We start from the raw sequence: 26,540 nt of genomic DNA, 5'->3' as shown, positions 1-26,540 counted from the left end.
TATGCTGGTTCACTGTCACTGTTAATGGAACTGAGCCATAATTACTGTTGTGCAAGTGCACTTGTGATTTTTCCTGTTCTGATAAGTAAAAGTGGGTAAGTTTTACCCACTGGCTTTTTTAGGTAAACGGTGACTCCTGGCAGTTCTAGTGTTAAAACTTTACTCAGTCAGCCTTTCCTGACCTGCAGGTTCACATGTCAGCATGACTAGTTTCACTCCAAAGTACCGTAAACTGCTATTTTGATTCTAGTATCAAGAAATGATAAGACAACAGCTGGTATGTAAGGTATGATCTCACTACTAGCCAGATAATGAATCTACAGATTCCGCAACAAAGTGTGAGGAAGACACACTGTAAAACACTTCAAATATAAAGACAGAATCCCAATAAAAATATGAAAAATGTAAAATCCTCATCAACTGCATTATATCAGCTGACGTACATCAAGAAATCTGTTCTTGATGCATCCAATGTCTTCGATACTTAAGGCTGAAACCCCAGTTTGATCCAGTCTGAGCTGGATGACAGCAGGGAACTAGTCTTTTTTTTTTTTTTTTAAGTCTTTTTTCCTTTACTGGTGCTTACAAGGGGTTTTTCATTTCTTACACATTCAATGACAAATCTACATTATGTTGAAATCACACTGGGTGTGTTCTTGAGGACATGACCTCAGTTACTTTGAAACAGTTTGGACAAATTTCACTGACTCATATTAAAAGTTCAAGTTTTAAACTTTTGGTCAAACCAGGCTGTCTTATTTTCATGCAATTATCTGCATGTATAAGTCTGCATAGGCCTCAGTAAAATGTACCAGACGTGGTATTTAATGTAAAATGTATATGTAAAATAAAACCTGCTTTCTGTTCCTCTTGTAATGGCCAAAACCTATAGAAAGTTTTTAGCATTATAGGAAATGAGATTAAACGACTTGTTCTCCTTTTGCCCATTTCAAGTTTCAGTTCCCGTCGGCCTCGTGCCAACGCTGACTCACTGCTGATGATGATATCAGCGCCATCAGCCTCACTGAATCCTCTCGTACTGACGTCTCAGAGGCGATCTACAGCCGACAATGCTGAAGGGAGGAGAGAGGAAATTCTGATGAGTTTTTAAATCTGTTTTTCATTCAAGGTTGCACATCATATCAACTCTGGACATAGAGAATGGAGAGATACGATTTTCACCCACCCTTCATGATTTTATCTTAACAGGGTATATATAAGATAAGGTTTTTTTTAAATACCCAGATTGTTCAAAAGTATTGGTCTAAAGTGATTTTCACCCAGACTTTAGTCTGGGTCTCTCTAAGAAGTAAAAACAAAAAATAATTTAAAGCTATAATATGCAACATTTCCATATCAAAATGTCAACAACATAAATATGTTTTATATTTTATTGAGCTGTGTACTTGCCTTATCCCAAACGTTTCTAACAATGTTCACATCTAGAGAAATATGTCATTTATTCAGATTAACGGTGGCGCTGGTTCCTATAGCTTCCAGGAAAATACGGGACATGTCAGATATGTCAGAGATTGAGGAAGGAAGTTGGTGAATGTGACTTTAACACAATTCATGTGTTCATATGTTCAGTTATGTTGAGTTACATTCACCGACTTCCTTCCTGTATCCAATGTTTCCACAGAAGGAACTAGCCACCAGTAAGAAATGCATTGTTACCTTGAATGAATCATGGATTTCTCTGAATCTGACCATTGTTGTAAACATCTGGGATAGTGCAAGTACACAACTCAACTATAACATGCCTAGTGTTTTACACATTTTAATACATAAATCTTACATATTATAATGTCGAAACAAAAAAGAAGTAACCAAACTACATGGTAAACTCCAAAGTGCTTACATTGTAAATGATGCCATTAAATCTTGATTTCCACCTTCTTAGAATCTCATTTTCATACATTTTTAAAATATACAGAAAACAAAAATACCAAATAGATTTTTGCATGGTTTTGTTGAAAAATAAATACTAGCTTGGAACAGATCAGCTGTTATCAACATTATATCGTTCACACCGTACCTGATGGGTATCATTCCCAGTACTGTAAGGATGCTGGAGAGCATGAAGACGAAGCCTGGGAACCAGTTCAGGGTCCTCTGATAGATCTTAGTAAAGGCAGGGATGTATGCAAGACCGGCAAACTTCAGAGACAACTGCAGGAGCGTGAGAGTGGTGCCTGATGGGAAGGAAGACAGATAGGCCACAGGAAAGAGACATAAGCAAGCTGTCAAAATGTCAAACTTTTTCTTAAAGTTTTTTTAATTTATATTGTATTCATATATACATTTCCTTCTATGTGTGTGTGGACAGGAAAAGGGTTGGGGCTACTGGAGTTGGTGTTTGCATTACACAGATTTCTCAAACACACGTCATGTCAAAGCAAACACATGAGGAAAAACCCTGACAATAAATAACCCTGCCTCTATAATCATTAGTGGATCCAGTGTGTGTGAGTGTGTGTGTGTGTGCGAGAGAGGAAGTCAGTCGTTCTAACCAGTGGCAGAACAGGCTTTTTCCGTTGTGTCATCTTTTTTTTATAAACCAGCCTGACCACAAGCTTCCAGTATACACCACTCCCTCATGTCTGCGTACCTGTCTAAACTTTGCACACACACACAAAAGAACTAAAGGATGGCACCCTGACAAAAAATCTGTGAATAACTAACTTGCGCATCAGGATGTTGATCTCTCTGTCCTCTGTCTCCAGAAAGTATGGACTGTAACTCATCCCACACAGCCGCCAAACAACAACCATAACAACTTTTTTACTCCATATTAGCCACTTTGTACAGAACACTACAAAAAACTGCTGCTAACTACTCATCCTGTGGATGGTATATTAGCAGCACATCTGTTTACCTCTGCTCGCTCTATATTTGTTCTTTTGGCACTACACTTGTTATCATTGCAGTTTTTGATCTTCATTTGTGCCTTGTTATCACGACCCCAAGCTTAACTTGTGAGCTAAATATTTAAACTCTTTGTTCTGTTTTAGTGTTTTCTTTTTATCCTACTGTGTTTAGGCATGACAAGGTAGCTTTATTTGTAGAGCACAGTTAATTATAGAGAAAACCAAAGTGTTTTACATTGATAAAAGACAGACGAACATCAAGCAATGCAGTGACATCATTATGAAAATAATTTAAAAAGAAACACACGTACCCTAGCGCTGTTCATAGGCCTGAGAAAACAGGAAGGTTTGGAGACGCGGTTTGCATAGATGGCAGCTCATCAGAGCAAGAGATCACTTTCACAGGAATCAAAAGCACCTTTACCAGCTCTTTATCTTATTCTTGGTACAACCAAAAAGCCACTGAAACTGCCTGATGGGGATACAGTCAGTAAACAGGTCAGAAATACACTAGGTGCCTGAACTATGTTGTGCCTTAAAAAGCAATAGGAGTTTAAAATGAATAATCTGTTGAATGGGAAGTCAATGAACTGATTTAAGCATTTATATAATGTGATGATGTTTTCTTGGACCAGAACTTTGGCAGCTGAGTTCTGTATGAGTTGAAGTCATCCTACTGAATGTTTTGACAATCCAGTGAAGACAGTATTGCAGTGATCCAGTCTGCTGAAACTGAAAGAACGAACCATTTTCTAACAATCATTTTGTGACGTGAACCTTTTCCATTATATATATTTCTCAGATGTTAGAATGAATATCCTGTAATATGTGATATGCAATTTTTTCAATTAGGGTCAGCAGGGAGTAGGGTTTGACACCCAGGTCCCTGACCTTTTCTGGGGGGTTGAGATGTTTTCTTTTCTTTTTTTTTTTTTTTGGAGTCGCCAAAAAGAATTTCATTATTATTAATTTTTAGCTGTGAAACATTTTTTTTTTGCCATCAAGTCGTCTATGTCCGTAATGCAAATTATCAGGATGTCTAAGGCTAAGGTCATTGGTAGACAGACAGATACAAAGCTGTGTGTCGTCTGTGTATGAATACTTGTATTGTTTAAAAAGTAGTGGGCCAAGGATTGATCCTTGTGGGACTCCAGAAACAAACTGGAACTCTTCTGATTCAAAATTGTGAACAGACACATAGAAGTTCCCCTATTTGAGAACCAGAACCTTTGTTTTTTGCTCTAGTACTGGTATTTATCAGCACTGGGGTTTGAGAAGAACCGCATTTAAATCCTCTATATGTCCTGTATGTATGTCAGAATTGACAATAAAAGTGACTTTGACTTGCCCTAATTTTCTCAGGCCAGAGGCAAACACACTGTGTCATACTGTGAACAACTACAAAAATAAAGTTTATGTTTACTATGTTTGCTAGCCTTGCACTGATGCCTCTTTGCTGATTCAGGACACACAAACTAACCAAGCCCAAAAGGCTTCCTTCCTCCACCATGCAGTTGCACAATTATATTTCTTTTTTCAAAAACATCTCATTTAAGTTTGAGATTTTAGACTCTATAAGTCACACCATCATAGCACTCATGTCAGTATCTAAAGACTCCCCAAATTTTGCAATTATTGCAAATTATTACAAATAAATTCAATATTTCTGTCAAAAATTTCTAAAGCATACCAGTGTTTTAGACACTTCCTAGCAAATATAAGATTTTCATACAGACAGAGTGATATCTATGTGATCGTCATGTCTACTTTTTCTGTGGTCAAACACGTAACTATCTGTCAGGCAAAGTATGAATAACTCAGCTGTCACTAAATCAGCATGGTTCACTTGTTTTTTTTTCCTGACCTGTCCATGACCTTTAAACTGCAAACTCCACTTTCAGGAACAGTCGTGTTGTCATTCCTTCTCCACAACTTCCTCACTGGGACACACTCTGATCCTGCACTCCTATCTGATCTTTGACACTCAGTATGTTGCAGTTTGTAAATACTGACAACAACAACAACAACAACAACAACAACAACAACAATGCCGCAGTTTCACTGTATGAAATACTGAAGCATGATGTCACTGAGTTGGCAGGGTTTTGATTTACAACAGTGTGAGGGAAAAGGATGAATGAAAGACATGTTTCTTTTTGAAAGAGAGTTTTCAGTTTTACATTTAGCATTCATTTTATTTCTCTTAAGTATCAGTAGTGTTTTTTTTTTCTTGTAATCAGGGTAAGCTGACCCATTAATAATCTTTTCAGCAACAAGGAAAATTTTTTAAATATGATTATATCATGGTTTAACTTTAGATTATGTTGCACTGAACTTTAAAAACATCATAAAATTAATAAAGTTAAAATTTTAATCTCTCTTTAACTTTTTAGCTCGCCACCAAAAACTTTTCAAGGTAACAAATCATAGCCTTTTCACTTTTTTACTAGCTGGCAAACAATATGATATTTTATTGATATTTTAGTTACTGGCAAACAATATAATGTTAAGGAATACAGAGCAGCCGAATGTTTTAATTTTGGTTTCCATCAATAAACCTGGATTTGCCAAACAGAGATTAGTTTTAATTGTGCAACGGCGTTCTGCTTAATTTTAAATCTGGATTTACTCATTTTAAACCTAATTTGACTAAACTCAGATTAGAACTAATCTTAGGTTGAATTAATCTTTGTTGGTGCAGTCCAGTCAAAAAACTGTTATCAGCAGGTTTTAACAACAAGATGTACCATGTAATCTCTGTATTTTTTATTTTTACAGTCACATGTTGAAACCATCAGTAGTGTGTTTGCGTAATACTCCTGTGTATTTAATTGTTTTCACTGTTTAATTATCTCCACTGTTATTGTTACTCATCTGTAGTGCTTTTACACTCCCACACACACACGCACACACACTCACATGTACTCACCACATGAGGATGCTGGGACCTGCTGTGAGAGCAGAGATCTTATAGTGGGCATTGGGATGAGAGCAAACAAGTTGAGTGATCGAGCTGCGGGGAAAAAAAACGAACATAAATTAATTTATCTTCTCAATTCCCTCTGTCCCTGCTCATTGTCCTTTTGTACGCCACAACCACCCACCACCGTCATACAGCAAATACTCTCTCTCTTTGACAGGATGCGTGTCAGTCAGGTCTCTAATGGAGATAGTTTCATATTATCTCACCCACGTCATCTAAACAATCAGTCTTTTGTGTTAAAGTAACACTGTAACCTGTGATATTACACAACGTGAATTTTCATTTTGTTTCCGTCTACCTCTCCTCGCTTAAAACAACACTGGTTCGACATTATATCAGTTTCACGAGGGCTTTTCCTTATTGCTGATCTACAACTGCCTCGAATTGTTAGTTTGTTTGTGTTATTATGTGACTTTAGTCAATCCGAGCTAACTTTTTTAACACCAAAGTCACAAAATAACACTAACTAACCAATCAATGCAGTGGTAGAACAGCGACTCCCGTATTCTGCGAGGTAAAATGACTGACTCTGTCTATGAAGTTTGGTTAGTTTAGAGAGAATCAAATTTGGCTTATATAATGGTTTCTCCTTAGACAAAGCTGTCTGGTGGTAAGAGAAAGGCTGTAAAAATATTCTAAATATAGCGTACACTTAAACTGATGTTGAATTTTTATGTGGGTAAATATGTTTTGTTGTTGACCCTGTCCACAGGAGTACATTGCTTAGCTTCTGTCTGCTTCTCCAAACTGAGGACGTGCCCACCAGAATCTACTGTAGATAACACACCGACTATTGATAAGTACCTCGTACAACCCCACTTCAAGTATTCTGAACTGTCCCTTTAACATGTTCTATCTGGTTTGTTTAACACGTACAAAAACTGAAGTGTAAAAGCGGATGTAATCAGCGTATCTGTAGCTAGATGAATTATTTACTATTCACTTTCAGTTCCTCATTTTGATTCCTACATTTTTATAATTTGTGCTGATAACCTGGATCTGTCAGAGACCCGCTGCAAGACATAATAAGGCAAGAAGTGAAAACCTGGACAGCTTGATTTGTAACACAAATAACATGAAATCAGTTCCTCATTTTGATTTTCTCAGTCAAACCTAGAAAACCAAGGTAACCCTAGTATTTTCCATGTTTGCTTTGTTTGTCATTTGGCTAAATGAAGATGAAAATGAAATAAAGAGCTGATACCTGGCTGCTCTTGTGGGAACAAAACCTGATCTTTTGTTTATAGAACGCCCCCATAAACCACAAAGTCACTTGTGAAAGACACCGAGGGATTTTTGTCAGTTAAACCACCGACAACACAATTACTGCAAGTGTCTGCTGTGAATAGACGAGGCTACACTGAAGGACAAAAACAGCTCCGTGAAATGTTTTCGATACACATATCTAAGCCTCTCACAACCATTTTGGTTATTAAATCATTGTTAAAAGTAATTATCAAGCAAAATTACAGGTTCCAGCGTCTCATATTTGAGGAGGTTTGTTCTTGATGTTCTTTTCTCTGTTTTATATCATTCTGAGTTGATTATCATATTGTTATTTGTAGTTTTATTTCAGTCTACCAACACTTTTGACCTCAGGATCTGAGTCAATACAGCAGTTTCTCAGGCAGAAAGGCATTGGCAGGGCGCTATGACAACGATATCTTGAAAATTCCTAGAGCCACCATTATTGCACAGTCAGGCATCAGCCCTTTGGTTTTTATTATCTAATCGTATCTATTTATTTGACGTTATTTTCACTATGAGCTCCAAGCCCTTTAGACGTCATTGTCAACCAGTTTAATACATTTAAGTAAAAAATGTTTTAAAAAACAAAGCTTACAGGCCTCTTTCAGAGCAGCCTAATTTCACTTGCTGTGAAAAATGTCTATTATTCCAGTATTTAGTCTGGTGATAGAGTATATGGATTATGTTTCAGCTGTGTTTTGTTAAGTGGAGAAGAAAAAGTGGCAGTGATGCAGGACCTGTGCCTCAGTCTTACCGAGGTAGAACATGTAGGTTGCAGTGACAAAGGTCATGAAGTAAATTCCCGAGGCGAATGACAGCATGCCAATCATGATGAGCATCACATCACTGACGCAGTGGCGAAACACAATGACACCGAGGAAACTGGTGAGGAAAATCGTACAGCCCGCTGCGTTCCCATAACCCACCTGGAGGAAGAGAAAGAGAAAAGAGAATGACACCAGATGTATACAGTAATGTGAAACCAACACCCTGATATTTTATCTTTCATGCATCAAAATCACAAAACCAGAATACAAAGAGAGCAAAAGTTCACCTGCTTGGCGGTCCAGCTGAGTGGCTCTTTCAGCACAAAGACGCCCAGGATTTCTATGGCTCCGCCCACTGCAGAGCCATACAGAATGGCAGCTGCAACCAGCAGAACCACATTCAGCTTGTTTATCCCGGTACGAGTCTCCATGGGAACATCACCAGAGACCGGAGAAAACACGTGGTTCTCCTCCTCAGGCGCCTGGGCGGGCACTTGTTTCACCTTGAATTAAGATGGAGACAGAAAGTGAAAGTGAAAAGTCAGAGAGAAATCTAGTCAAGCTGGATGAGAGCGAGTTTTCCTGGAAATCTTTCAAAACAAAAAGGCATACCAGAGCCACGGAAGATTTGTGCTGGAAGGTGTTTTTAGTTGCTGGACACCAGTGATGCAGGAGTCTGTATACAGTTTTAAATTAAAATGGTAGTTTTCAACTGTAGGTAATAAGCAGTAGTGCCAAGTTAAATTTCAATTTGTTGACTTTTTAGATGACTTTAGCAACAGATTTGGTGACTGGTGTGAGTAGCACAGTTTTGGAGATACTGGCCATAGAAGTGTGTGTCTTACTAGACTTATAGTGCAAAAACAATGGATAGAATATAAAGTGTAATATTACATGCACACACACACACACACACACACACACACACACACACACACTGACCTGCAACAGGATTATGGAGTGTAGGAGGCAGAGCAGGTGCAGCAGGGTGCTCACAGTGAGCAGGATGGTCCCGTGCCCCAGACTGGAGGTGTAGAGCAGGAACAGATGACCCGACACCAGGCTGCCCACCAGACCTGCTGCTCCATACAGCAGCTCCACCCTCATCAACACCTGCAGGGGACATGGACACACACTACTTCTCTTAAAGGTTCTTACAACTTTGAGGAAATTAATGTTGATATTTATGGTTGTTGTTCTTGTATTCAGCAGATGAATTACGATATTTCCCTGTTATTCTCACGTAGGTTTAAGCTAATAATTTATGCATCTGTCTGAATGACATGCAAGGACTGGATGTTACAAAGTTTCATGAAGTCTTTAATATAACAGAGGACATTAAAGCGCATTTTTTGTCACCAGTGTTGGAGAAAAGTATTTAGATTCTTCACTTTAGAAAAAGTAGCGCTACTCCAGTGTGCAACCACTTGATTACAAGAAGTCTGACTTTCAAAATACAATTCAATCCATCAAAATTTAAAATTTCATATGAATCAAAATTCATACTGTATCTACACAAAACAGTATCATGCAGGCAAACACTGTAAATGTTAAGGTTGTGCTTTAATTGAAGTAAGTACTACAGAAATCAATAAAAAAAAAAAAGCAATGTGTGCTATGAGCCGGGTAAATGTCACCAATGATCCACTGGACTTGTTACTGTGGAGTTTATTTGTTGTACTGTAGAAAGGGAAGAAAAATGAGTCGTGATGTCTGTTGCTTAGAAGACCAGCTTGTTGGACAAACATATCGTTTCAAAGTCCACCTTTAGTGATATTTCAGCTCAACTACACCTGATGATATAGACAGTGCTTACTGGATACTGCATACAGGAATTCAGTGGAATCAACCTTTTTTTTCTCATTAACTTAACATACATCTACAGGTTTTATTTCTTAAAGGTTATCAAACTTAAAATTTGACTTGAAACGATGAGTTGAATGAATGCACTGCACAGAATTCAGTCAACTCATTTAATTAAGTTTCTAAAGAAACATGATCAAAATATGAGACTTCCCAGCATGCACTGTGTAACACTTTATACTTTGAACAAAACATATATGATGAAACTTATTCTTACTTATATTCTATACTTCAAGCACACTGACAGTGTAAGTAGGAAACTAAAATTCAACATTACCAGCACTTCATTGACCACTGACCTTGGAGCGCTCAGCCTCCGTAGAGGCGAGCGACGCCAGCGTCATGACGCCGGGCCAGTAGGCGCTGAAGCCGCCGGACAGCCCGAAGAGAGCCGCGGCGCCGTACATGACCTCCAGCGGGAGGCGGCCGATGACCACCAGCAGCAGGGCGAGCCGGGACAGCAGGTACCCGCTCAGGGGCACTATGATGGGGGCTCTCCTCCAGCCGCGGTCGCCTAGCCTGGCCAGGAGCAGCGCGGGCAGGATGGGAGTGAGCTGGATGATGAGGTTGTAGGTCATGTAGAAGTCCGACATGGCTTTCTGCTGGCTGTCCTCCCTCGACAGGTGGGTGTCTGGGTAGGTGGCGTTCGCGGACCAGTCCTTGACCACCATCTGCAGGGCGGTGTCGAAGAGGGTGCTGCCCAGCTGCTCCATCACCAGAACCGGCTCTATCTGCCGGAGCACCGTGAAGACTCGGCTCGGCAGAACCATGATCAGACTTTAATGGCGTTCAAGACGAGTTAAAATCAGACTGAGTGTGAAGAACTGGAAACAAAGTAGTTGTCTGATCTGTTGAAGTATTAAACTATTCTTCCTCTCCTTCCTCACACTCTGCAGCGTGAGTTTGAAAACAAAATAGTGAGGCAGTCGGATCAAATGTAAACTCCTCTGCCACGCCCACTTCCTCTGCCCCACGTGCTCAGCCTGTTGAAACTGAGAGGTGTGTGCATCATGTATCAGTAGGGGACACCGGGGTCAACTGTAACATTTTTAAAATTTTAAAATGCACTCATACAATAATAAGGACAAGATATTAAATTTAATACAAGAAGTCACAGTTGGCAAATCACTGAAAATAAGTCATATTAATCCACTGTCAACTAATCTTTTCTCATTTATTTGTCCAGTTAATTAAACTTAAATCTTTTAGTATTTTAATATTGAATAAAATAATGGACTTATTGAATAAATTGTTGAAGAAGAACATTATAGTTGTTTATATGTTTATGACAGATCAGCATTTTGATGCAAAAAGTTGTGCTCGTAGACTCAAAATCCTAAAAGTCTCAGTTAAATTTACAAAGTAACTAGATTACTTGTAGTAGTAATAGTAGTAGTAGTAACTAGATTTTAATGATTTGAATTGAGTTAAAAGTTATTTTACATTTAAATTGAGTTAAATATGTTCATTGTCCAATGGAAATGTATGATGTCGACACAGATAAACATGGTGCTTCCACTGGGAGACATATGGCTTGTGTGGATCTTTCAGTCGTGATAAAGTATCATATGCTAGCTAGCAACAGCTATATAAGCATAGGTTGTTTGTGTTCATTTTTAACCAATAACCAAGAGATAAAACTGATGTAAGTTTAAATTGACAATCATCTAAACAGACAGTAAAAGAAAAACTGCACACCCAAAAAATAACTTTCATCCATCAAAATCTTTTTGTCAGAAATTTCTCCTGATGTCAAATGAATGTGCTCTTGTTCCACAGGCAGACAGAGAATCCTGCTGAACATGTGCAGATCAAGTGCCGCTAGTTTCTAATTGGAGGAATCAAGTGTGCAACAACTACCCACTGTTACAAATACTCCCAGTCTCCCCTACATCCACTAGTAAATACAAAACAAAGTAAATTGGGAAAAATTATGCTTTATGTTGCAGGCTGTAATCTAAAGCGTTACCTTTATTGATCATGTTATTTATCCAATGCTACGTTTTTTTTTTTAAAAATCTTTGTCAAATATCAGGATGTACTGGAAGTTCAAGACACCAGACTGCTGCTTATCACTTACCGTCTCTCATGTTCTCAGCACATAGATAAAACTGAAGAGTTCTTTTGCAAAAACTAATAACCAGCATCAGTCTGACTGATATTAACTGGAGACCACAACAAAACAAAACAAAACAATGCATTCACACGCACTTCACTGAACTAACGAAAAGGTACTTTCTAACTAACTGTTGCTCACAAACTTTATTACATGATCTGACAAGTGCAGCTGACAAAAACAAACCAGCATGTCTTGTTAGTCGAAGCATACATGAATGAAGCACTCAGAAGTCCCACGTGTACAGGTTTTGTTTTTAATGAGAAAATATTCATAATATGTATAGTAGGTGTATAACTGTGAGCCTTACATGTGCTATAAAATAACAAAGCAGAGTAATGAGCATTACAAGTGGTTAACATAGAAACAGAGTTTATACTGTATGTTTACTGTAGAATAAGATTGCTTTGTCACACACAGACAGTGTGAGTCCCACACTGAAGCTCGGGTGCTTCTGCAGGCAAAAACAAGCTACCAGCATTTAAAAATGATAAATAAATCATCTCTGCACCATGAATTCAAACAACAAAAGCATAATAATAATAATAATAATAATAATAAATCACACAATTATATCTCCTCTGCATGTGCATGATGTCTGTTACCATTTCAGAAGTGTTATGGTGTGTTTAATGAGAACTCAAAATGATTTTTGTGTGTATTTGTGTACAACAACAGTTTTACAATGTGCTGCTGCAGCTACAGTACAGTAGGGAAGAAGACATTTGCTTTTGTTGCTCAAAACTCAAATCTTGATGTGAATAAAGCTTGAACACTGTAGATGCTCAGCTAGCGTCCAGAATAGGTCACTGTAACACAATCACACGTTACAAAAGATCTGTGTCCGTCACTCATCAGGAAAAAAATGTCTGTTTAAGCTCACATTTCACTGAAACACTGAATATCTCTCATGTGGAAATACTTTTCTGTTCTGGGGCCGTATTACAGAAATCTCAGATCCTATCTTAATTGTTTAGTAACCATGGTAATTAGGGTTAGGATCTGAATGAAAAAAAAAAGCCATTACAGATGAACAGCTCCTAAGTCAAAGTTCCCATCTTGACTTAAGATAGAAAAGGTGTATTACACAAGCATCCAAACTCGAAAAGTCTTAAATAAACTCTCCTGACTTTAGGATAACTGTAAAACTGTCTTAATATTTTTCCACCTGCTGTAGTAGCTAATATATTAACAAGCTAATGGTGGCCAACTGTACTGTTCGCTAACAATGCTCACGATGCTACCGGCAAACATCGGCCAATCGTAGTGTTTGCTAACAGTAGCTAACAGCAGTGTTCACTAACTGTAGCTAATGGTAGTTTTAACAGTTTTTACACTGTGGAGACCTTGTCTGCTGTCTTAGCTCACTCTCTTTCTTTTACCTCTCGAGTTAGTGTTGTTGTAAATTTCTCAAAACAAACATCTTTGGATTTCTCTACAAACGCCACCAACACCTCTAACTCATCTGTTTTGAAGTTAAGTGCTCATCATTATTTTTTGCTCCATTATTTGTATGTTTTGATGTGTTTCAAATGATTAAAACAAAACAATAAAAAAACCAACGGTTTCAAAGTTTGTTAAACCTGGTGAGATAAGAAAAGTAGTGTTGGTTGCTAAGTAGCAGACATAAAAATTATTATTTAGGATTTCCTAACCTGAGATAAGGTGGGAGGAAGTGAGATAAGATATGACTCTTTAAAGTTAGTTAGGATTTCCTTCTGTAACACCAAACTGGGAAAAACCCTTAGACTCTTCCTATCTTAACTTAAGACATAAGATAATAAGTTTCTGTAATACATCCCCTGATGTCTTCCCATCATTCTTTGCGAGTACTGACTGGCTTTTTTTTATTTCCAAATTTGTCCCTTACCTCATGTGGCACACTTTCTGCTGCACCACAAAAATATTTCATAAAAAGGGACACTAGTCCTTTAAATACCTTTTCTCATTTTATATATTATTACATATGTTTTAAAACAAGTACATGGAGGATTCTCTAGAACCAATGTAGGTTTGGTTTTTGTTTGGGGAGAAATGAACACATCACAGAGGCACAAGTCCTTGGTTTCGGTTTCTGTTTGGTGGAGTTAGATGGTCAGATAATTTACTAAGAGAAACTTGTCCTTCACTCAGGGTGGGACAGTCTCAATAAATACAACAGTGTTATCGTTGTCAAGGGTTAGTATGTGTCAATTCTTTATATTTTGTGCAAGTTTACCTCAGTGTACAGTTATACAATTCAGGCATTATATCCAGTGAAGGTCAGTGCCTCGCTGAAGGACACTTGAACAGGGCACGCTAGCAGACGCGGTGATCAAAACTGTGACCTGTGGTTTACAGGAAAATCCGTCTCGCCATCCTCCTGGGGAAAAAAAATCTCAAAGGCTTCGATAAACAGGCTAACAGAGCCTGAAAAAGTAGAATCACTTTGCTACTTTTCGGCTAAAGTGGTTCAACAATAGTGTTTTTACAGCCACATTGACACATTTCTACTTTGAATTCTCATTTAAAGACAGTCCTGTAGGCTCCAGGGATGACTACTAGTTTTAATTTTGAAAGCTGAACCTTGTTTTCTACACCTGGACAATCCACAGTATCACCACGCTCATGGTAGAGGCCTGTATTGCGGTTATTTTTCATTTGTGTAACAAAACAGTAAATCACATCGTCCTACAAAGTCAAAGCTCACAATATATTTAGTAAAAAAAAAAAAAAGAAACTGACAATCCCAACTGCAACCTCTTAACGAGCCTTCCTTCTGGTGGGTAATTGCCTTTTTTCCTGCTTGTTGTGTGCTTGTTTCAGATTAGGAAAGGAGTGTAATGTCATGCACACAAACAGTACTTCCTTAAATAGACTTAAGAGCGTAGGCTGACTAAGTATCAACATTCTGTTTTGGTATAACAACTTTTTATAAAAAGCTTTTTTCAACATTTCTCATCAAACTTTATCCTCAGCTAGCAAGGTATAGTAGATACACGACAGTTTCCATACATGGTCATATCAAATACACAGTCCTACCTCAGTATAATACATGAAACGATTGCTTACATCAGAAAGCACAGGTCAACAAAGCAACGTAGCCAGCAAAGGTAAAATAAGTGATTTTTTTTTTAGAATATAAAACCCCCGACCCAGCCCTTTAATATTTCATACACACACTGACTGAAGTGACGCAAACATGACCCGCAGTTAGCTTCCCTCTTTCCCGCCTATTTGAACTCCTAATCGAACTTAATGCACTTACCAGACATGAAATCACTGCAGAGTAGTGTTTTATAGACAGTCTTTATATCTAGTGTGGTTTTTCTAAAGTCTACTTGAAACTGTAGCAGAATAGGACAAGGTAAAGTACATCATACATATCGTGCATCCCAACAATCACTGACTGGTCTAAGGCAAAGTTGAACCTAGATGCTAGTTTTTGCGCATTTCCTCGCTAGCATTCAACAGTTCGAGGATGCTGACCCTGGAGTCGGCACTTAAGATTTAATTCTTGAATGGACTGTGAAAGCTCCCACCAACATATCGTGTGTGTTATGTCTGTACTGTGGCGTACTGTGGCACCGCAGGACGCAGAAACTGAAAGTGATGCCTCAGGTCCCAACTGACCCTTTCTAAGCCCCGCCTCTTTTTGGAATGTCTGTCAACTTCCTCCTTTCCTGTTTCCTGTACTTAGATAGATAGATAGATAGATAGATAGATAGATAGATAGATAGATAGATAGATAGATGTGCTAGGTTGTCTATGTTGAAAAGAAAAACTATATAAAATGGCTTTTTCCTAAAATCATCTGATAGATAATTTTAGCAAAACACTAGCTAACTAGCTAGCTAATCTACATCAATCGTTAACTAGATAGTTAGCAAGTGTTTTGCTGTATATCAAAACTCTAGCTAACTAGCCAGCTAATCTACATCAATCCTCTGCTACAGAAGGTACTTACATCTGATAGCTAATTTGAGCAAGACATTAGCTAATTAGCTAGCTAATATATTTCAATTGTTATTTACAGAAGCTAGTTACACCTGATCTCTAATTTTAGCTAAACACTAGCTAAGTAGCTAGCTAATCTACATCAATCATTAACTAAATTTAGATACTTAGTGTTTTGCTCTGTATCAAAACTCTAGCTAACTTGCCAGCTAATCTACATCAATCCTCTACTACAGAAGCTACTTTCATCTGATAGTTAATTTTTGCAAAACGCTAGTTAACTAGTTAGCTAATCTACGTCAATTACCTTCTAGTTAATTAGCTAGTGCTTTTGTTAACATTAGCTAATGATGTGACTATATACACATATGTGACCCCAGAGCATCATCTTTTGGTTTTCTTTTCAATATAGGTTAGCCTAGCACATAGTATATCTAAGTACAGGAAACAGGAAAGAAATTTGACAGAGATTTCGCTGGGTACCAAGCTTGCTCAACAGTTGTTGGACCACAGGGCACAAAAAGGGGTGGACCTTATAAAGGGTCAGTTGGTTCAAACATTGCAGTCTTCCAGCAGCATCCATCAAATCCAGGTAAAAATCATTCTTAAATGACAGAAAATGATGTCTGAGTGTCTGAGGCCTCACTTTTCTCCTCTCTTGAACAACTTTCAGTCAGAGGTTTCTCCATAGTCACTCTGCACACATCTGCTTGTCTTTTTCTTCTGTTTACCTTTACACACACTGTCAAGATGGGCGTGGTTCATATCAAGCACCCATTGCCAAAACCATCATCAATAAGTCTCAGGCAACCTGTCAAAATAAAATCTGTAGATCTCAGACCATATTTCAATAAAAAAAAAAAAATACAGGTAAATGCAAAATCCTATGAATATTTTAAGTCATTCAGCGTCTACCAACTAGTAAAAACCTTTCATCCCATGTATACTTCTGAACAGCGCTCTTAAACCACCAGAAAATCCTTTCAAAGTGTCTCTTGCATCACTGAACTTTTCTCACCTCACCACTTCAAATGTCTCTCACGTACTCAGTCACTCAACATGCTTCTGCGCCTTCAACCATCAGCTCCAATCACCACAACTGGATGCATCTCCTCAGTGAGCCCAACTGGTCAACCCGGTGGGTCATGTGATCATCAGAATACTATTAATAAAATAAATACTGTTTCCTTCATCCTCTGCTTCCTCCTCCTTCAGTTTGCATTTTTCCTTCAGTCTCTTCATCCTACTCCTTCCCACTCGTCCCTTAACTGTCTCTGAAAGGAGCCGTTTACTCCTCCTCCTCCTCCTCTTCCTCCTCCTCTTCTTCCTCTCCTTCCTCGTTGGCGTAGATACCGGCTTCCCACTTCCGCGCCATGTCGCTTTTCCTCCTGGTGACACGAGTGGCCTCCAGAACCTGTCGATTATAAAGCAGCCCATCAGATTGAGCCATGCTGTTCGCCAGTTCAACGGACGAACTGGTAACACAATCACAAAAAGAAAACACACCACGGTGACTTTAACATAGCATGCAGTGTATGTCAAAAACTGAGGGAGCGCTTGGCTAAACCATCCTGTAATTAAGTTTTCACAACCAAAGGCCAAACCACATGAACCGTCCAATGAAGCGCGCCTGCAGTATTTGACAATAAAAACAAATTTTAATTCTTGTCATGAAAGGTTTCATGCTGGAACACTTGATTTGTGCAATAATTTATGTTCTCTGACCACTGTTCCTCTCACACACATGATCACACATAATCACATCTACAGACACAGGAAAGATTTCTTTGTGAGCAGGAATCCAGGGTGAAGGTCATTGTGGGTCTATATGTGCTTTGTTTAGGTGTATGGTAATGATGGTGATTTCCATAACACTACTACTCAAGCTTCTAATTTATTATACCTACAACCTCCAACTGTGATCACAGCGGTCATCCACAACATACAACAAGCACAATGCACTCATAAACACACACATCACATCTTTTAACAGCTGTATACTTTGAATGAAGCATGCTGTGTACTTAATCTGATACCATCATATATCCAGAGAGATAGAAAAAAGTTCAGAAGTAAATTAACTTGGATGCTGTTGTGCTTTACACACACTACTATTAATCTTGTTATTTTTTTTAAGGTCTGATCCAAAGAAAAAAGATAAATGTTTCTAAAAGGGTTCTGTTTCTTGTTGCCATGTTAGAGCTTTGCTGTATTCATCTTTTAATAAAATAAAATAAAAATTATGCCTTCAGTTTTTCTCTGCAGTAGGAAAAATCACGTTGAGATATCTTATTGAAGTTGGAAGTTCAGTTTTGTGAAAACAGTAATACGAGGTTTATTATTCAACATTTGCACATTTATAAAATTTAGACTTTTTTTTATCATCCAAAATGTTTGGTTACTTTTCTATTTCAAATAGGGATGTAACGATAGCAAAACCACAAGTTATAATTATACTTATAAAAACTCCACAATATTATTGCAATATAAAATAAAAAAATGTCCCTTATTAGCTAATGAATCTGATGTGTACAGCACTTTTTGTTTGAATAAAACTCTTTCCCTACTTAGTCAGATAAAATAAAAGTAGCCAGCTATGACCAAAGCATGTGCAAAAAACTGAAAATGAATTGTCTTGGGCAATGAATGGTCAAATGATGTACGTACAATAACAAAACAAGAACAAAGCAGCAGTCAATAGCAGTCTTAAAAAAAAAGATAAAATAAATTAATGATTTAATATCACAGTATATATTATCACAGTCCAGTATAGTATTGAGACAATATTTCAATATATTGTTCCATCCGTTTTGAAGCTATTAATTCTTTTCTAATATTTCAGAGCACATCTTTTATTTGTTTAGTTTTGTTGTTGGGTATATATTTTTTGTTCTATGGAGGGCAAGTGCATAACATTGTGCATGGGGGAAGAGGGGTGGGAGGGGGTCAAAGTTCACATCAAACTCATGGACAAGCACATGCAGCATCAACACCACAGGGCAGAACAGTAATGCATTAAGACTACAATCAGACCTGGGACCAGATAACAAACAACTTTTTAGGTTTCTTTGACAGAATCCAGCCAGTCTGGGTTTTCAAACAAAAATAATACATCACTGTTGATATTTTCTGGACTGGTTTCACATCTTGGAGATTGAGTGAAGTGACATAGTTTGCGTTTCTTACTGCTGAGTCATTCACAGTGAATAGAGAATAAGACACTGACTGCCAGTGGAAAACTCCACTCTTCTCTTCTTGTCATGTATTTGGGAACTTTCTCTTCTGTTTCAGTTGAACTGAAGTAACCCCTGTCCAAACTAATTGCCATGTTCTACTGGTATGACCTGGGTTACATCTTAATTTATTAAACCATAAAGTCTGTCTTCAGTCTTTACGGAAACAGTCCAGATACACTCAGGAATGTATTATTTTGTCATTTTAGTCTGACCCAGGTCTGTCAGTAAAGGCAGTCAGTGGAGTGAACAGGTACCTCAGTGGTTGCCTCGTTAGCCAGCAACAAACGGGCATACTGACCGACCAGCAGGAGAGAAACAACAGTACACAAAGTCAACACATGTGATGTCATCATGGATGAACGCCAAGAAGATTGACAACAACCCTGCTGCCTTCATGTTCAAGATAAATTCAGTTAATATCTTGAAAAAATGCATGGTAACCATGAATGAAATGTCAGCGTTGGTTGCACACTGTGAACCTCAATCCATCTAAGATTAAAACCTTTAACATAGAGTCCACGCAAATGATCAGAAGTGTCAAAATGACACCAAAACTTTATGTTCACTTGACACACACATTCATCCCTTGTGAGACTGACCCATTTTTTATATTAACTCATCACTCAAGTTTCACTTTATTAACACTTATGTGGCAAATATAGCGCAATTACTTCATCTGACATGCAGTCACTTTGCTGTTCAATAAAACTAATAATTTAGTGGAATGAACTAAAAAATGGTGTATTCAAAAAACTAATTTTTCAACCTACGTTCAGTTAACGTACACTTTTAAGTTGAATCATCTCAATATTATTTACTGTGCAGATTACAAGTTTTACTTTAGCTTGAAACTGCAACGATTAATGAATTATTAATTGATTATTAAATTATGACTATGGCTATTTTGAAAATCGATTAATTGGTTTGAGTTTTTTTACTTTTTAAAGAAAAAAGTCAAAACTCTGATTTCAGCTTCTTAAATATAAATATTTTTCTTTAATCTTCTGACAGCAAACTGAATACCTTTGAGTTATGAGTAAGTAAGACATTTGAAAATGTCATATTAGGCTTGGGGAGACAATGATTTACATTTTTCAACATTTTCTGACATTATAAAACAAACAACTATTAATTATTATTTTTTATAACTGACTATCTAGAAAATAATTGACTGATTAATCTACTATGAAAATAATCATTTGTTGCAGCCCTAACTTAGCTGTTTATAATAAACTTTTAAGTTGAGTGAGCGAATTGGAGGTTACAGTGTAATGTAATGTTGTCCTCAGGTGTATCTTGCCTTGTATGTTAAATTGAGTGTATGGTGTTTAGGAATCAAGGAAACAGGTTGGGAAGTGAAACTGCTGTCATCATTTTCTGGTTGTGAAAGTTTGTTCCACCATGAAAGCCTTTTGCAACATGATCATTCTTTGTAGACTTTAACAGACAGCCAATATGTAATACTTCCTCTCATGAGGGACCTCATTGTGAACAATGCCACACTGCCAGAAGTAGCCTGGCATTCAAAATACCTATTCAGAGACAAAAAAAAATGAGAAGAGATGTAGTCAGGTCGAAAATCCCCCAGCGTCTGTGCCTCACTTTCAGTTTTCAGTCTTGCTTCAGGGTGGGAAATTCCCTTCGGTGTTGTACAGTATTTGCTCATGCCAACAGGCCATGGACAGAAGTATTTGATTGTGTTGATATTAACAAATTCCAATGAACCACAACACTCAAACAACGAGTAATGTGTGAAAATCTGTGATCACTTTTGTGCTATTTTCACTAAGTGAGACATTTTTGTTGATGTGACGTGGTCACAAGTTCAACAAGAACTTCTGTTTCTGAAAAATCTACAGATTTTGATTTGATATCTTTTATTTTGTTCGAGTATTTATTTTTATTTTTAAAAACAGGCTACTAGGTATTGGTCACTGAAAGTAATACTTGTGCAAACCCCTAAGAAATGTATTTGCTGTATTTTGTTTCTGCAGTTATCTAAGTGGACAGTGTTGAATATGAGTTTATGCATGGGAATCAAGCTGACCTCTTCTTCTCCAGTTTGAAATACTTACACTGTTGTCCTCCAGCTTCTCCCTCCTCTTCACCTTGTGTGTTTCATAGTCTTCCATAAGTGTCTGCATGAAGTTTTTGGCTCGCGATCCTCCAGAGTCCTCACTGCCAGCGTCAGACAGGGCTCCTTCTGAGGGTGAGGGCGAGACAGGCGGCGCAGGTCGCACCTTCTCTATCTTTCCTGCACGTCACAGGGAAACGTGGACACAAATTAGCATGATCCACCAAGCATTAAAACTGTTCTGTACACAAGGTAAAATGAACCATGGCAATGCCTTTCTCACATGACATTGTCCTTTTTCAAACACAGGTGCTGCTTTCAGTTCTAGTGCTATGTTTCCATGTTGGATCACTGTTGTAGCTTACTGGCACATTTAAACAGAATAAAGCCATTGTTGATATAATTAGTTATACATGAGAAAAGCTGCATCACAACTACATTGTGGTTTCAGATGTGGTGTGTTTTAAACCATCTTGTTTCCTTTGCTTACTCTCTCACTCATCTGAAGACTTCACATACACACAAAAGGAAAACCCCTATAAAACACCTCAACATCTCCCACTTGTAGTGAGAAAAACACTGTATTATAATATACTATAGTGTTTTTTGTACTATTCGTTTTTCAATTATTAATCATCTTCCCATAACAAACTGGTATTATCATTAAACTTAGCATGTTTGCATGCTAGTATTTGATGGTTATCAAATTTGACTTGGTGATAACATGAGAGGAAAATGATTGATCCTTCTTAAGTCCTATCCCTTCTTGCTCTGTGCTAAGCCTGGTATCCAGCTGAACAACATTCTCCTTTCCTGTTTCCTGTATGCTATATGTTAGGCTCACCTTTGTTGGAAAAAAAACCCAACATATATATAGTCACATCTAAACTTTGCTAGTCCTAGCAAAACACTAGCAAACAAGCTAAGCTACCTAATCTATCAAGGTTCCAAGAGCGCCAAGCTTACTGTTACTGAAGCGCAGAGAAAAAAAGGGCTGGACAGTTAATTCAACTTGATGGCAACATGAATGTCAGACAGAAGACAGAAATTCCTGGCAATCCATCCAGTAGAAATATTTCCATCTGGGTCATATTTACAAGGGAACCCCGGACCAGCTAAAGATCTCTTGAGAGTTATCACTTTAACCCAAACGAAGATATTTCCCTTACCTTAACCAGCTGTCCTCTGTACCTTAATGCCACTAGCATAGCTAAAAACTGCAACAACAACAACAACAACCAATGAGAAACTCCAAACAAAGTCCTCACTAACCTGGTGCTGTCTTTGCTGTCAGAGTGAGTCTGGCTGGCAGGCTGTTGCTCTTCATCTTATCTGCCGGGGAGATGGCGGTTTGCCGCATCCCCGTCCTCACATGACCACCGTGACTGTGGCTGGAAGTGCCGCTGGGCCGGACGATAACCGCAGGCTGCGCCTCCCTCTGCTTCTTCAGCTCCTCCTCCCTCTGCTGAGCTGCTCGGATCTCCTCCTCAATCATCGACAGAGTCCGCTGCTTCTTGGAGCGCAGGCGGAACGGGCCGCTGGCTGGCTCGACCTCCGGGGCTCGTGCTACCACCGCCGTGCTACGCAGCTCGGCCGCCTCAGAGTATTTGCTGAAGTAGCTGAACTCTTGTTTCTCTGGGCTTGGAGGAGAAGGAGGGCGGTAGACTGGGGTTGGCCTAGGAACTGGAGCTGCTGCAACAGGGGCTGGAGCTGGAGCTGGACTTGAAGAGGCGAGTGCTCGGGCATAAGAGGACTGGATCTTAATCCTGGGGCCTCCATCTTTGGGTCTCTGTGGTGGTGAGATGGGCTGAGAAGGAGGCGGAGAAGGCGTCTGGAGGTGTGGCTGCTGTGCTGGACTGGAGGGCTGCTGCTGCTGCTGCTGCGGAGCCTGCTGTGATTCTGAAGGTTTCTCCTCAGGAAAGACTCTCACCTCTGGTCGTCTCTCTGGCTGAGGAGACAGGTTGGATGGAGCAGGACTGGAGGGCACAGGTGATTGGAGGCTGGGAGCTCCACCAGAAGACACAGGAGAGGAAGAAACTGGCACTGGACTGCTTGTGGAAACTGAGGATGGAGACACGGGGGTGCTCAGCTGTGAAGAATTCAAGTCAGACGGCTGCCACTCGTCTCCGTTCTGAGCTGCCAGGGCATTCTGGATGGCGTTTTGGACGAGAACCCCTGCGTGGTACTCCAGGTCGTCTTCTGTTGGACTGCCACTGGCCTGTCCGTTGACTGGCGTGGTGGGCTGTGGGGTTGGCGGTGACACTGGAGTGAGCGGCAGCGGGGTCGGCGGTAGTGAAGCGCCACTGTCTGAAACATTATCCAAGCTGAACACGGTCGTGTCCTGAGAACGGACAGATAACTCGTCCAATCCTGAGTCAGACTCCTCTGGGTGAAAAGATGGATGGAAGTGGCCCTTCGCTTCTTCCTCCTCACGCAGGATTGTCATTACAGCTCGTGCACAAGTAAATTCTCCTCCCAGACCTTCGTCAGACCAGGTCACGTGACTGTCTCCGCTTTCTGTGACAATGTCACTGCTCCCCTGGCTGACCCTGGTTGTGGATTTCGAGAAGGGTTTGGCGGAATAAATGTGAGGAGCTACATCCCTCCTGGTGGCCTCCCCCTGCAGAAACTGCTTCCTGGCAGATGAGAAGTCGATCTGCTCCTCCACAATGTCCACCTTCCTGTTCAGCTCTGGGTCAAAGGTCACCATTGTGGGAGGTCCCGACACCTGGGGCTGTGAATAGAGATGGGAGGACAGAACACAAAAGAAAAAGAGTTTGATTTACGATTTAAGTTGTTTACTGTCACACTGATTGTACAAGTACAATTATGTGAAAAACTGTGGCTGGGATGCTCCATTACTAAGGAACAATAAACTAAGTACTGAAGGCAAAAGAATAAAATATAGAATAATACATTAAAATATGAATTTAGAAAATAAAAGACACAACTAAATAAAATATTATGTAAGAAGGCATAAAAATAATGACAAATTAATATAATGGTGTTGAAGAAAAGAAAGGAGAGAACTTGAACTACGACAGAAAACAAACACTCATCTAAATTGTTTCAGAGTGGTATGGGGCGCGTGTGTGTGTGTGTGTGTGTGTGTGTGTGTGTGTGTGTGTGTGTGTGTGTGTGTGTGTTACCTGTGTACATGCATAAGTATGATTCTGTTTCTGCTGTTTTCTCTCTTGGTATTTCCTGAGAGACTCAAGTTGCTCTGCGTCCAGCTGCTCTTCCAAAGGAACCTTGAAAGAATGAATGAACCAAACGCTCAATCAATTTGTCAGGAAGACAACAGAATTAAAACTGAATACAAAGACCCCAAACTAATTGGAGCTATAAGTGATGGGTTAATCGGGGCATCTCCTCATACCGTTTTAATCAGGAGACACTGTGCACTTATTGGCTGTCAATGTCGTTGAAAATTGCATATTTTTAAAATACCAATACATATGCCCTTACTCTCTCATATTAGTGAAATTTATTATTAAATTGCATTATGTAAATTAGTCTCTTCTAGCACACTTATTTTAATTGCTTATGTGTAATTAATTTGTGTAATAAAATTATTTTTTCAGCTTGTGACTCCAAACCAATACCAAGCACTGTTACGCCTATTACACTGGACAAAAAAGTCACACCTCTTTTTATTGAATTTTAAGTGCTTCTTCTATTGTGTATATTATCTTTTTCATTAAAATTCAGCATTTTTTGACCCACCTGTTGGTACCTATTCACTGGTCACGAGAAAGTTGTTTTCTTTCATCATTTTTGACTTGTCTTTTATCAAACAATAGAACCCGGAGAGTGAAATGTGCACAGAAAGGTGGCATATCACACACATTCTACAGCATTTGCTACCTTTCTTCCAAAAACATCCAGGGAAAACCCTGCTATATTTGAGCCTTTGCCACATATATAAAAGAAAAATGGGAAAGAAAACAACTGCAATCCAGAACATTCTTGGTCAGTGAATTTCAGTGGAAAATATCAAGCTCAACCTCATGAAGAATGTTTGGCTGAAGAGTGTCGGTAGATATTTTATCATATCAGTCATCAGGCTCTTCCAGCTGCTGGAGGAATTTTGGCTCCCAAGAAGCAAATCATTACCACTTGTTTTGGGCCTGCCCAAAAGACTGTACTTTCTGGTTCGAGAAATTGTAACCATATTTGGGACAAAAAAATTACTTTTAATTGGGGTGAACTCATTTTTGGGCTTTTGCATTCAACATCCATGATTACCGAAGCAAATCATGTGTTTGGGATTCTGAGTGTAGCTGCTAGAAAAGCAATTACAGGGAAATGGCTTAAGCCAGAAACCCCATCTACAGAGGACTGGCACAATATAGGCTAATTTCTGAAATCTTTGTAATGGAGAGAATCATCGTCTCCACGAGGCTTCAGGAAAATAAATTTGGAAGAAATGGAAATGTAAAGTTCCCTAAAATGCCCTTCTTTTGTTTAAATTTGTTTATGTACTTTATAAGTTCACATATATATTTTTTGTTGTCTCCAGAGTAAAAACACCCCATGTTCTATTTTTGTCTTCTATAACTACACTGTAAAATGCTGTAATGTTCAAAAACTGTTATTTAACTAAAGATGACAATGTAATCTGCTGTGATTTGATTCCATAAAGGTAAATAAATAAATAAATTAAATTAAAGAAATAAATAAATGAATAAATAACTGAACACAAATATGAAATGTGAGGCTACCTCCTGAGGAGGGTTCCACCAGCGCTGGGCGATCCCAGGGTTTTTCTTCACTGCCTGGTCTTTGATCAGCTCCTGACGCTCACGCTCCAGTTCCTGAACCTGACAGGGGAAACCAACCGGAAGACGGGAAGAATATCAATATGCATGGAGAGCATTCCTAACAATTTGCCCTCAGCATTAGTTTTTCATGACACATTAGCTGACAGTTAGATAGGAGAGAAGTTGTTGGCACGCTCAGAGTCTGAAGTCACTTTGCTCCTGCATACCAGTGTCTGTCAGCACAATCCAATCAGGCCTGTTTGAGACCTGGAAAGTGAAATGAATGTTTTCCATTGCCTAACCAAGCAGTTGTATTGCCTTGAACCAGTCATGTTATACCCAGCTATTCTAAAGGACGGTCATCAGCGGTGTGACTGAAAATGCTCTTGTTTTCCACGAAATTTGTTTTACAGAAAAACAAGATAATGTGACCAAAATCACCCTTTTGGGCACTACTGTCACATCATGTGCTTGTGTCACTAAATGCTGAGGACACACTTTCACTTTCAAAATTTCTTCCTTCTATGGTGTAATTTCAAGAGTTCATGATATGATTCAAAGCCTGTTGTGGTAAGTACAGTATAAATTATGATAAGCACTGTAGATGTAGAAAGTACTAATATATATGATACCTTGTAAATATACTTTGCCTTTAAAAATACTTTCTGGCATTTTTTTTCTTTC

The 26,540-nt window shown here is 38.8% G+C and overlaps 2 protein-coding genes across 3 annotated transcripts in view; both read right to left on the bottom strand.

The window, feature by feature from the left end:
- Nucleotides 1–262: 262 nt before the first annotated feature.
- slc46a2 (solute carrier family 46 member 2) lies at nucleotides 263–10,501 on the bottom strand. Its single transcript, XM_084745956.1, has 7 exons — nucleotides 10,031–10,501; nucleotides 8,811–8,981; nucleotides 8,156–8,371; nucleotides 7,856–8,027; nucleotides 5,800–5,883; nucleotides 2,039–2,195; nucleotides 263–1,073 (listed from the first exon to the last, which is right to left on the bottom strand). Exons 1-7 carry the CDS (start codon nucleotides 10,499–10,501, stop codon nucleotides 1,022–1,024), a joined length of 1,323 nt encoding a protein of 440 aa, XP_084602082.1. The 3' UTR covers nucleotides 263–1,021.
- Nucleotides 10,502–16,498: 5,997 nt separating this feature from the next.
- palm2akap2 (PALM2 and AKAP2 fusion) overlaps nucleotides 16,499–26,540 on the bottom strand; it is a 111,884-nt gene continuing 101,842 nt past the window's right edge. Inside the window, exons 12-17 of one of the 2 annotated variants that reach the window (XM_084745544.1) lie at nucleotides 25,818–25,916; nucleotides 24,243–24,344; nucleotides 22,366–23,827; nucleotides 21,095–21,273; nucleotides 19,274–19,312; nucleotides 16,499–17,197 (exon numbers count right to left, since the gene is read on the bottom strand). In XM_084745544.1, the coding sequence (XP_084601670.1) occupies nucleotides 17,072–17,197; nucleotides 19,274–19,312; nucleotides 21,095–21,273; nucleotides 22,366–23,827; nucleotides 24,243–24,344; nucleotides 25,818–25,916 (2,007 nt within the window). In that variant the 3' untranslated portion in view covers nucleotides 16,499–17,071. The remainder of the gene's footprint in view (nucleotides 17,198–19,273; nucleotides 19,313–21,094; nucleotides 21,274–22,365; nucleotides 23,828–24,242; nucleotides 24,345–25,817; nucleotides 25,917–26,540) is intronic. The other variant, XM_084745545.1, reaches the window with a different exon arrangement.

This window comes from Lutjanus erythropterus, chromosome 20 (assembly GCF_056507025.1).
Source record: "Lutjanus erythropterus isolate fLutEry1 chromosome 20, fLutEry1.hap2, whole genome shotgun sequence".
NCBI lineage: Eukaryota > Metazoa > Chordata > Actinopteri > Lutjaniformes > Lutjanidae > Lutjanus > Lutjanus erythropterus.
Note: the sequence above shows the minus strand (reverse complement) of the source record. Positions and strands in the feature narration are given on the sequence as shown.

What these genes read in the sequence shown, in the direction of transcription:
- slc46a2 (XM_084745956.1), bottom strand. Translation starts at nt 10,501, where the DNA reads ATGGTTCTGCCGAGCCGAGTCTTCACGGTGCTCCGGCAGATAGAGCCG. An exon ending in ACTCCATAATCCTGTTGCAG is followed by an intron (nt 8,372 to 8,810) that starts GTCAGTGTGTGT and finishes TCTTAATTCAAG; the next exon opens with GTGAAACAAGTGCCCGCCCA. An exon ending in CTGGGAATGATACCCATCAG is followed by an intron (nt 1,074 to 2,038) that starts GTACGGTGTGAA and finishes TCCTCCCTTCAG; the next exon opens with CATTGTCGGCTGTAGATCGC.